Genomic DNA, 13103 nt, shown 5'->3' on the forward strand with positions numbered 1-13103 from the left:
GATTCTCACTTTGATATCTGCATATTTTTTTATGAATTAATGAAATACACAATATAGACATTCTGTTTGTCTTTCAGCTATGGCCACCAGTCCAGATTGCCAACTTTTATTTCATTCCACTACAACACAGGTAAGGTTCTACAAGCTGACTACCAGCATAGTGTCAATGTGCTCCATCAAACAATGCAAACAAATACATATGAATCCGTTTTTTTATGTCATCTAAAACATTTTAGCCATATACAATGTTGCGTTTTTGCAAAGCATTTGGCAGTTAAGCATCATATAAAATGGTTTTCGGTGCAGCATTTTAACAACTTTCAATCTTTCATACCAATGAAAACCCTGATTTGATACTGCCTATGTTCTCAAACACCACTGCATTATAGGATAAAAAAAATAAAATAAAATGTGTTCTTTCTCTAGTTTAGGAGAAGGTCTATACTGTATGACACAATAGTACTGTACATGTGATCTAATCTCAACCCAAGCACACCCTTCAAACATAAGACTCCTCTGTTTGCAGATTGGCTGTGGTCCAGATCGTGGCCATAGCCTGGAATTCCTACCTATCCTGGAAGGCCAATATGATGTGAAGGCCCAGTCGAGTCAAGCATCTCCCTACCTCACACCTTCACCGCAGTCAGTGTTGAAGATGATATTGATCTTTTTTTACACTCACTTGTAGTGTGATATGGACTGTTCTGCTCTGAAGATAGCCCACTTAGGTTTAATAATTATTACCAGCGTAGAAAACTGACGAATCACTCATAAAAGGTCAGGGATAAGTGATTGTACATTCATGACAAATTCACACTTGAGAGACTCAAATTTGCATTGCAGAAAATATGGATTTGGCCCTGGAAAGCACACTTAACGTTTTAATTGTTGCATCTTCCTGTATATTACAATATATTGTAATAATGTTGACTCTTGAAGGGTTTTTTTTACATTAAAAACTCCCTTCCACCTTTTTAATAAATCATAGACTGGTGCTTGGAAGACAGCGACATCGGAGAGAACCCCAGAAGACAAGGTGGTTCAAATGCCACAGGAGAATGGATGAGTGGGAATGGAGTGTGAGACAAGTGTTGTCACAGTAATCAATTGTAATCTTTCTTTATATGCCCCTCAATTGTGTTTTGGTTAAGACACTAACTATTCTGGGAGCACACTAGCCTGGCTAATAAGCCTGACTTTTTTTTGCCATCGGCTGATTCGCGTCTGGCTTATTAGCCAGGCTAGGAGCATATACACACTCCTAAGGACAAGGAGTGATTCCCACCAGACCCATCTTTCTGTGCCTCTCTTCTGTCGCCCCTCTCAGCTTTCTCAGAATTTGGCACTGGAAAGCACCATTACTACAATTATTTGTGTTAAAGTTGCAAACAGTATTGCAGTATAACCTGTTAATTGTTTACATATTACAATATTGGAAACTATTTACTTTTTGAAATGTTGAGGTTTTTAATATTAAAACCTATCCCAGCATCATGTGTTTTTTGTGGCTTTCGCCTTTATTTTATATATTTTTTATGGAGGGACAGACAGGGGACAGGGAGGGACAGGCTGACAGGAAATGGGGAGAGAGATGGGGGGAAGACATGCAGTAAAGGCCGTCAGGATCGGGAGTCGAACCCGCGGCACACTGCCAGACTGGATTACCAGCCAAGGTGCCTGTACCACTGAACTGTTTTTCTTATTACCGGTACTTTCATATTGCAGTGAGCTTGGTCACAAAGCTGTCAACAAATTGAACTCGCATCTTCCCACAGAAAACATTAGAGGACTGACAAAAGGGGAGCACAGACCCTTTTAAGAGATTGGATTAAGTTTTATTCACATAGGCTTTAAACGTTTCAAATGTAGTTTTAACAGGATAAACCATTTCATGTTTGAATTGATTGACTGACATCTGTACCATGGCTTCATGTTTTACATGAGAAAATGAATGAACAGAAATAATTCAAATCAATATAGCTGCAAGCAGCGATAAGACGGGCCAAGCAATAAGACACATCACACCTGTGTGAACTGAGTGGTGCAGGTTGCTCAACAACACCGCTGGCTGGCTGCAGTTATAGTTGGTGCTCAGTGTGAATGGCCCTTTTAGGCTGCTTTAGGTCACCCAGTGGTATTGCAGCTGTTCATACCCCAGACGGATACATTGCATACATACAGACATACACACTCGGCCAGTCATTGGATCGGTTAGGCACCGCTCAAAAAACAATATGCAATATTCACAATAAGCCATAGAAAACGTAGAATACTGAAGTGAACAAGTTCCATGGCATTTGGCCAAACAAGGCATGAGTTATGTCTGTTCAAAGTGGCTGTTATCACTGCTTGCAGCTGTAATATATATATTTCTTTTATTTTTTTTAACATATACTGTATAGTTTCATAAACGTACTGTAGGGGCAGAAGAAGAGTTTTCATAAAACTAATATTCATTGGCTCATAAAAGCTTCATTTTAGCCGGGGAGCCCCTCACCCAAAATTCAGCGGATTCAACCGTTATACCATTATATTGGCGTTATCATCCCGTTATCATCACCATCGACTGGGGCCAGTATGGCCATACTGGCATTTCCAACTCTTGTCGGCGCATGGAAACTAGGGGCTACTAATATATACTATTCTCTGCATGCCTATCGGGACGTAACTCGGACAGCGCTGAGTCAGGTCTGGTGGCCTTCGCAACGCTCGGCACGGTGCCTCATGTGGCTCAAGGCCACCAGACACAGCGCGCCTCCGTCAGGACATCAGTGACATTATCACCCGTCACAATCAGTGATAATGACATACTGAAACAGTGAGTATGCCAGTATGGCCATACTGGCCCCAGTCGATTGTGATGATAACGGGATGATTTAGCCGATTTAAGTATGATAACGGTCGAATGGGGTGCCAAAATTTTAGAGAACCTGTGATTTCATGACATACTTTTTATTTGTGTTTTTTCACAATGCTTGGAATGGATTGAGAATCATGAAAACCCCCTAGTTTGACATGTCACATGCTACTTAAAGCATAATGAAAACCCTCTAGTTTAACATGTCACGTGCTACTTAAAGCATGATGAAACCCCATAGTTTAACATGTCACAGCATGCTACTTAAAGCATGATGGAATTTGGAAGTTTTTGCCTTATATAGGTCTTCTATGGTGTGGTATAAAAAAATCACACCTGTGTGAAGTGAGGGGCGCTAATATATTAAAGTCTATAACTCATGTTGATTAGGTGATGTAATGGTGGTGTAAAACAAATGGTGCCAACACAAACATTAAACGCCATTAACAATAAAGAGACAATATGATGTAATGAGGCACATTTTGACGTAAATTTTCCCATGGCGTTTACAAAACAAACATTGAACTAAAGACAGACATTAAACCTGTGTATAGGAGGGGCTAGCTCCCCTCAAAAATGGCCATAACCTTTTTCGTGATGTTTCCGGCAGAGCAGACCTCTCATTCTGTGGACCTTAATGACCAAGTGAATAGAAGAAAACACAAATAAAAAGTATGTCATGACATGATGACATCACAGGTTAATCTCTATTCCTTGAGCTTTTGGGCCTGTGGCTCCCAGCTATTTTTAAACTTAACAAAAGCCCAGAGATAAAGTTAATCGTTTCTAACTCTGGGTGTGAAACAACTGATCTTATAGTTTGGCAATGTTACGAAGGTGATAAAAACAAGTGTGAGATACATGAATTAACATGCTTAATGCATGCATAATGCCAAGGTTTCTGGGGTTAGTATTCTGTTTTAATGACCCAAGGCGGTCGGCATGCAACGTCTGAAGCAACCCTATACTTGGGGCAACAATTTAAACTTCTGTTTTGTCTGGATTCAGTTGCGAAAGGTTGCTAACCATGCAGTTCTTGATGGCAGTAATACATTCATGGAGTTTAGTGATCATATCCATCTTATCCGGTTTGAAAGAACAGTATATGGATATTGTCATCATAACAATGATAAGTGATTCCCTTGAAGGTGCTAATAATGCGTCCTATAGAGCACCGAAGTCTGACGTCACTTTCAGTAGAGGGCGTCAGTCCCCAGGTTCATGTATTTGTTTAGTTGCATTGAAATCCCCATTGAGGCGATTTGAGATCGCCTCATATAACAACTGTGTTTGAAAAATAAACATGTCACCCCGGCCGCTTCACTCATAGGGCGCGTTCGGAAATACCACACCGGAGCACACTCGCCTATTAGTTTGCATTGCACAGTGGGCTCAGTGCGCTATTTCCGAACGCGCCCACATAGTCCAGTAATAATGTAATTTGACCTCAAACTAATTGCAAAAAAAACAAACTCAGCTGATTTTGTAGCATGTAGCATGTGACATGTCAAACTAGGGTGTTTTCACGATGCTGAGTCCATTCCAAGCATTAGTTTTGCATAAAAACACTCCTTGGGCTAATAACGGCCATAGCCACTTTCCCAAATGTGCTGACCTCATCACATTTGTGATGACGGCTATGGCCGTTATTAGCCCAAGGAGTGTTTTGCTACTTAAAGCAAAAGGAAATTTTGAAATTATTTGCCTTATATTGGATGTCTATGGTGGCCATACTGTACAGGTCATTTTCAACACTTTCCCCTCAGACAATCCCAGGCAACTTTTTGTATGTTATTCAGGACATATGTAAGATACAAAATCAGCTGAGTTTGGGTTTTTTGCAATTAGTTGGAGGTTGACCCCTTTTTGCCCATATAATGCCTGTACTAATATGGATATGAAGAATCAACTGACTGAGAGAAAACGCTAATTACTGCTGTTGAATTAGTTAGATTTTCGCTATAGCAGACTGTATCATATATGAGTGAGAGTGACTGACTGTTGCAAACGATACAGAGACACCTCCCTGACAATAACGCCGAGACAGCTTGTTTATTTTTGGACCACAACGCTTATAGTAGACGATATTAAGATCACCCCATGTTATTCTCATAGAGTATATATACTCTAAGGTTATTCTCCAAAGAGAAATTACTTCCGCGAACCAGGGGAATCGTCGGGATGAGCGAGTTACGTAAGGACTTCGGTGCTCTATAGAAGAAGCATACCGGTATAGACCGATTCCGTAGCGGTTTCATGGTCGCAGCCTATGTATTTCCTGTAGGCGGACTCGACGTAGCTGCGGGGTTTAAACCCTCACCAGGCGCATCTCTTCCACTACAGTGAACGGCAGAGTGACTGATGTTACTTTGCCTCAAACTTTACTCCTTTACCTGCTTTTTACTAACACTAACATTACAAAGATGCCCAGAACATCGAGATGAACCTGTGTAGTTTATGGCTGCTCCAACAGTAGTGGCAACATAAAAAATAAATAAATACGGAATGTCAAAATATCCACCGTGGTGGCTGAGACCAGAGCCATTGAGTAATGGTTGAGACAAAGCAGTGAAAGGTCCCGAAAGATACATAATTTCAGTCTTACCCAATACCCAATCTTTCTGTTTTATGAACACAAGGCTGCTGTATTTTATACCTCATACTAAGCATTTAAAGTATGAGGTATAAAGTACAGCAGCCTTGTGTTAATAAAACAGAAATATTTGGTATTGGGTAAGACTGGCGTTATGTATCTTTCACTGCTTCGTCTCAACCATTACTCAATGGCTCTGGTCTCCGCCACCGCGGTGGATATTAGACATTCCGTTTTGTTTTGTTTTTATGTTGCCACTACTGTTGGAGCAGCCATAAACTACACAGGTTCATCTCGATGTTCTGGGCATCTTTGTAATGTTAGTGTTAGTAAAAAAGCAGGTAAAGGAGTAAAGTTTGAGGCAAACTAGCCTGACCTAAGCAGAGACATTCTAGAGGGGCGGGTCGCGCCTCAGAAATGCGCGCACCCTGATTGGATCTCATCGATCTGTCCGTCACCCCCGGCCCCTCCTCTCCCTCTCCCCCCCACCCGGAAGGGTTGACTCCCACTTTTAGACTGGTTCAGCCCACGGCTTTTTCCAGGCTTTCATCTTTCGCGCAGACGAAATGAAAGCCTGGGTATCGAGGCTAGAGGCAAACTAACATCAGTCACTCTGCCATTCACTGTAGTGGAAGAGGTGCACCTAGCACGGAACCCTGTGGAACACCACATGTTAGTTGTGGATTCAGAGGAGACCTATAGGCCCTTCGGCCTATATGGTCCCTCTATTATCCCTCAATGAGGCCTGCCTGCCCTTGGATTAACAGTATAGACTATATTACTGAGTAATATCTTACTCCATGAGCAGGTGAAGGGTTGAACACTACAACTGTATCAAAACTTGCCATAATGTTTTTTGTCAACAAACAAAACATCTATCCAATCTAGGACGGAGGTTAATTATCTGGCCAACAGTGCATGCTGACGGAGTTATAGTCTAAATGTTAAAGTAGCCTGATGTTAACTCATATAACACCAGCTATTAATATAAGTTAATATAATCAGTCGTTCGACAGTGGCTGGCTTCAATAGGCAAGGCTATAGTAGCAGGCCATAAAGGGATGTTGAACGGGCGCAGGTTCAGCACCACGGCCAGTTCCCGTTGTGCTTTGGCTGCAGCTTGTAGTGATGATTGTGAAGCCATGCGGAAAGACATCACGATGTCTAGCAATGCATCCTGTCATTCCTGTGATATTCTAAGCTGGCTCCCAATCATTCTAACCCACTAACCCAGGACCAGAAACTAGACCAAAATCAACTTTTTTTCCCCTGCTATTTTTGCTTTAACTTTTCTTTAGTTTTCTTCGGAAGTCATGTCTGGCCTTCGAATTTGACAGATTCTGTTTATACGGGCCTTAATACTTTGAGCAAAAAGACACGTCATGTCATTTTGTGCCCATCTGGGCAGTGGCACCATCAGCTTTAATTCTTAAGGACGTTGCCTTTCAACCGATATTGTCGCCTAATTTACAAGCTGTATGTGTGCTCGCTTTGACGTCAATGGGGAGATCTTGGATCTATATAACACCTCGCCGAGGGGCGGGCTTCTCCAATTCGCCTTCACTTCACTGACCGGCCACAAAAGTTGAACCTTCTCCACCAATCCTGAAATAAAGTAAGTGCTTCCTTTGGCTTCTGTTCTGCGACCGAATAGTTTGACTGAGATCCAGATATAGCCTGTTGCCTGATAGTTTAATTGTTAATGCAATAAGAATGTAACCTCACTCAAACCTATGGGTTAACAACATGTTTTAGCGTAGAAATTTAACTCCGATTGCAATTTTTCGATGAACCTACATCCTGCACATGTTTTATTCGTTTAAACGTGTTAATTAGGCTATACGTTTGTAGCTTTTCTTTCACCAATCTTTCATATTGGGGACTTTATGCTCTGCTCACGTCTAAAATGATTAGGCCTATATAGTCTAGAGATGTAGTCTTGAGAGAGAAAGAGAGAGAGAGAGAGAGAGTGTGTGTGTGTGACTGTGTGTGTGTGTGTGTGTGTGTGTGTGTGTGTGTGTGTGTGTGTGCGTGCGTGCGTGCGTGCGTGCGTGTGCGTGCGTGTGTGAGAGAGAGGGAGAGAGAGAGAGACTTTTTGCTCAACCCATGTCACTTCTCCGCAGGGTAGATTCTATCATCCTCCACTCCACTATGAAATCTGCCCCGTTGCTCCTGCTCCTCGCCTCGTTCCTCCTCACGTCACACATCATCCGGCCCGGTGCGTGCCGACCGCAGAGCCCGCCGAGCTCGTCGTTGGACGACGGGGACGGCCGCTACCGGAGCCCGCTGGACGACGCACTCCTCAAAGCCGCTGGAGACGGCGCCGTGTCTTACCTCCTGGGCGAGAAGATCCTCCGGTTCCTCCAGAGGAACCCGCGGCTGAGGAACCCCTCCAACGCTCTCCTGCTGCCCCAGTTCCCCCTCCTCGACAACGAGGAGGAGCAGGTCACGGCGACCACGACGCAGCTGCAGGACGCAAGAGCCCTGGCGCACCTGGCCCGCAGCCTGGCGGCGCTGGAGTCAGAGCAGGGAGACGCGGGGGACGCGGCGCGGCTGATATCCAAGAGGAACGACGACCCGCCCATCTCCATCGACCTCACCTTTCACCTGCTCAGAAACATGATCGAAATGGCCAAGATCGAGAGCATGAAGGAGCAAGCTGAGATGAACCGCAAGTTCCTGGACGAAGTTGGAAAGTGATAAAAGTCGATGCAGTTGTTATAGGCATATACAGCTCAGTGGTTCTCACAGGTTTTTCTATTCGAAGGACCCCGACAAAACGGACCCATAAGGGTAGGCTACATTTGTATACTCTCAGAGTTACAAACCTGTAAGGGTTCATTTGGAACCCCTTCAAGGAACCCCGATCCCTGGACACCACTTTGAGAACCACTGTTGCAGCACTACGAAATAAAACGCCACATTATCTCCTCGCCGTCTTTCAAACCCTTAAAATATTTTGTTTGCGTTTACTCGTGATGTCTGCCTTCCTCGCCACCTTTCACGTAACGCGTTCATGCTGTGCCATTTACACCTGATCCAGACCGTGCGTAAATGTAGCCCCAAATGTTTATTTCCAAAACGTTGCAGGAAAATTACTTGGTTAATGGGAAAAGAGTCTCAACTGCACTCCCCACCGCTCAGCGTTGGACTCACGGGAGCGCTTTTCTCATTATTACCGGATTTTACGCATCAGATTTCATGTTCACAATCTGTCTGATAATCTCACAAAAAATTACTAGATTCTTTGGAGGTATGCTCTTGGCTAATATATCAATTCCTGTTTTAAGATTGTAATGTGGAGCTATAGGCCTACATCACATCTTAGAATCCAATGGTTTATTTTGTTTATTTATTGAATTATCACTTAGTCAATCGGGTGTGGTGAGGACTCAAACATTATAGGCCATTATAGTGTCCACTTTTGTACACAAAGCTGCAGAAACTGTTAAATTACTCTAAATTAATCTGGCAGGGTAAGGACCAGCATGGCAAAAATAGATCCAGTGAAAAGTAACATGCTGTAAGCATTCCAGAACCACACAGAGAAGCATGTTATAGAAAAGCAACAATTGACGGGGGGAAAGTCCAATTTGGTTCTTTATGGGAGCCAGTTAGATCAAATGTGACTTTTCTACTTAACAAATATTGTGAATAGAAAAGGCCTTTTTGACAGTGCAACTGAATTGTTGTGATGCATCTGAACAAGGGACTCGTTTGAACTAATTCAACACCAATGTTGATGAAAGATATGCAAAGCTGTTAAAGTATTGTGTGATGGCTGAATTAATACAGTATATGTATTTCCATATCCCCACAGACCTGTTTTCAACCACTTAAGCCCTATTTAAAAAAAATAGCAGTTGTACAAGCTAACGTTATGAGCTTGTACAGCTGCTATTTTCTCTATTTTTGAAAATATTTTAAATATTCTGAAATGTTTTTGAATTTCACCTATAATGATATGCCCAAAGTAGGCATGCCAGGTTGAATGTAAAGGTTTAAGGTTGGGAGGAAGGCAGGCCATACTTTTGACACTTTTTGAGCTGGTGGTGCATATGTATTATACTCACTGTAGCATGCTTATACTTTCAGAAAAGTAACAGAACAAACAGCCACATTTTGTTTTAGCAGTAAAGCTTTTTGCCATTTATATTTTGTAATAAAAAAGTTCTGAGTAAAAGAAAAACGAGTTTTATGTCATTGTACAGAATAGATTGTATTTTGGCTTGGTGATATTTTAATTTTATTATTTACACCATTTTGTTTTTGAGGGGCGCACTCCTATACAGCTTTTGTCCCCACACGTCTCATATTTACCATTGTATTGACAATGAAAGGAGAAATTAGGGCATATATGCCTCAAATATGACGTAAATTTGTGGCAACACAAATATTAAATGCAATGTTACATTTACATACAATGAATGGAAAATGTACATCATAATTATGTAGACGAGCAAATCGGCTAACCGATCACATAAATTCAGTTGTTCATGAACTGATCTATGATGATGTATAATGATAAGAGCGCCCCTCACATCACACAGGTGTGATCTTTAAAGGATGATGTTCTCAAGGATATATGATAGAAAAGAAAAGAAACAAAACATTTAACAAAAAAATAACACTATACCAAATGTGACAAAAAGGCAAATGAAAAATAGATACTGATACAGACATGATACTGACCGTGATCCTGATACTGTTATGATACTTGATGCCTACTTCTGATGCTTGTATGAGTTTTTACATCAGGACAACATCAAATATTTTAGCACATTTAGAAATTATCTTCCTGGAAAGATATGATAAAACGGTGCCGAGCTAAACAGTATACTAGCCAGATACTGTATATTCTCTATCAAACAGCTTTGAGGATTTGTGTAAACACAAACATTTTCTTAACACAAACATTCTGAATTCTGTTGACAATTAATGGCTAGCTTTGAGTGTTTGTGTAAACACAAACATTGAAGACGAAGTTGAGGACGCAAATTGTGATTAGCCGGAATGAGATGATGTATGATGATAAGAACGCTCCTCGTGTCACACGGGTGTGATTTTTTTAAGTATGGTTGACAAATATTATTTAAATACAATCCAAATGTACATTTAAAAGCAACTGTCATTGACCAAAGTGCTGAACACTAGGTATTAATCATAGACATAAACAAACACTGTGACACAGCAGTTTGACTGACTGTCCTGCAAAGCAAATGTTCCAGGTTCAATCCTCATTGCAGCCACTTAGTGCACACTAAACTCTCCACTCGGAAAAGAGTATAAATATAACTAATAAAGATGAATGATTTAAGGAATAAAAGCACACTGTCTGCACTCACTTAATAAAGATACAATTTAATAGGCAATATTTCAGTCAAGGGCCTTCTTCAGGCATAATATGAATAAGGTCCTTCCTTGACCAAAACAAAACGTTGCCTATTAAATCATATCTTTATTGAGTGCAGACATTGTGTGGGTGTCTTTGTACATTCTACGTGTCCACTCCACTAACGCACCTGCCACAAAGATATATAGCTGTGCAATAATTCACATTTTCTTTTTTTTAATTATATTTTTTATCCCACGATTTTTGTAACCCATTTTTCACCCCTGTGTCAATCATCTACATCTAATGTGATCCTGGGCTCTACACACCCTCCACCAACCTAGTCCCCCATATATGGGGGACAAGGGGAGAGCAACGGACTTAAACTCATGCTTCCTTCATGCCTGAGTGTCCAAGTTGCTCCTTTACACCTGACAGGGGGGAGTTTCCCTGGTTGGACGTAGCGTGTGGAAGGAACACGTTATTCCAACCAGTTCCTTTCCCCTCCATCAGGCGCCCCGGCTGGCCAAGGGGAGGCAGTTTAGTGACCAGGATTACTGCATGTTTTTGTGAGGGTACCTACCCTAGGGGACACGGGGAGAACATGCAAACTCCACACAGAAAGGCCCTTTCGCCAACCCCGCCTTCGGGTATGGGCACTGATGACGCGGAGGAGGAAACACGCCGCCAGCACCCACAGCGTCCCGAGCGGGAATCGAACCCAGGACCTTCTAGCTGTGAGGCGACAGCACTACCAACTGTGCCACCGTGCCTCAGTAAATAATTCACATTTTCTGAAACTTCAAAATGATAAAATCACGGATGGAGCAGTTTCCTGGTTCCTCCTTTTCTGGGGAGAAGAACCAAACATTATTGTGAATTGTGTTGCTTATATGATTTAGAAAACATCTTAATTCCCAAACATCAGATTTAAACTGTATGTGAGTACAGACCCTGTCACATCCCTGTGACAAGATACTGACCAAGACGACCATGAATGATACTGACATGACATCATCAGTATCATGTCAGTATCATGGTCAATATCATGGTCAGTATTGTGTCAGTTTCATGTCCAGTATCAAGTCGGTATCATAACAGTATCATGTCAGTATCATTGTCAGTAGTATTATGGTCTGTATCATGTCAGTTTCGCGGCCAGTATCATGTGACTAATGTAGAGGAGACTATGTAGAGCCTATATGTGTGATGTGTGAGCCGTCTCTCGACCATGTCGCACGGCACACTGAAAATAGCCCATCTACAAGCTCCACAATGCATCCACATCCGTGACATGCTGTGAGCTTGCTATATTTTTTGCAACACCATTTTACAACTAACGTTAGATTGGGCTTAAAAGTGTCTTGACAAAGGCACTGTTAAGCCCTTCATATCTGTAACAAGTTGGGCAATAATCCTGTCCAACCCCAGATAAAAGGGAGAATTAAGACAAGGCACACAGTCGAACTATAGCCTACAAATACTTTTGTACATCACCCAGGAGATCTAAGCAATGGCAGAGAGAGGAGGTATCTGCCAAATTCAATAAGACCAGAGATCTTTATGTTGAACTGGGCTGCATTCTCTAGACGTTTATAAAGATTGGTGAGAATGATCAGCCCCAAATACCATTTGGTTTGAAATGGTCACGGTCAAAATTACAAAATGGACTCTCAGTTAAAGTGACTCTCAGTAAAACACATGGTTCCACTGTACCACTGCACAATGCTCTGTAGTCAATAGCTTGGTGCTTGTTCTTGGCAGCTGAGTTTGCAACTGCTCTTAGTCAGCCTACTTGAATATATACCGGTCAAAATACACATTGACACTTTTAAACATGGATTTATTTCACACTCCTACAACAATTTAGATACGGTTGTCAGTGACACAGACACAAGTATTGCTGTTGAATGGCGTCAGAAGGTATTATGGTGTGCATCTATATAAGGGATTTTAATCCCAAAGCAAAAGGCATTCACGGACAAAGTCTTTCTTCCTCTCCTCCCGCTAAGCAGCATGCAGTCCAGTGTCAATCCACAGTGGTAGTATACTATATTCCCCGAACTATACATAGCATGATGTACACACAGTACCCTGGTTATGCTGAATAGGCCTTTGACATCTATTCATTATATGCTTAGCTATGATTCTATTGATTATCTTTTTATTTAATCAAATCATTGAGAAGCACGTTTAAAAATATATATAATATCGTATTCATTGTTTGTATATCAATGAATCGACTAAATCGATGTGTCCGATTTTGTTGTATTTTATACTTTGTTATACAACATGTATCGTGCAAAATAGTGAAAATAGAC

General features: G+C 41.7%; 2 protein-coding genes across 3 annotated transcripts in view; both read left to right on the plus strand.

Annotated features, from left to right (window-relative positions):
- mpv17 (mitochondrial inner membrane protein MPV17) overlaps positions 1-1347 on the plus strand; it is a 28368-nt gene extending 27021 nt beyond the window's left edge. For both annotated transcript variants that reach the window (XM_083790130.1, XM_083790129.1), the window contains exons 7-8: positions 78-130; positions 527-1347. In XM_083790130.1, the coding sequence (XP_083646256.1) occupies positions 78-130; positions 527-596 (123 nt within the window). In that variant the 3' untranslated portion in view covers positions 597-1347. The remainder of the gene's footprint in view (positions 1-77; positions 131-526) is intronic.
- A 6254-nt stretch (positions 1348-7601) lies between these two features.
- uts1 (urotensin 1) lies at positions 7602-8150 on the plus strand (the record flags this gene model as incomplete). Its single annotated transcript, XM_083790217.1, has 1 exon — positions 7602-8150. The coding sequence occupies one exon, from the start codon at positions 7602-7604 to the stop codon at positions 8148-8150; it is 549 nt and encodes a 182-aa protein (XP_083646343.1).
- Between the last annotated feature and the right edge of the window lie 4953 nt (positions 8151-13103).

This window comes from Protomyctophum parallelum, assembly GCF_964188405.1.
Source record: "Protomyctophum parallelum genome assembly, chromosome: 19".
Taxonomy (NCBI): domain Eukaryota; kingdom Metazoa; phylum Chordata; class Actinopteri; order Myctophiformes; family Myctophidae; genus Protomyctophum; species Protomyctophum parallelum.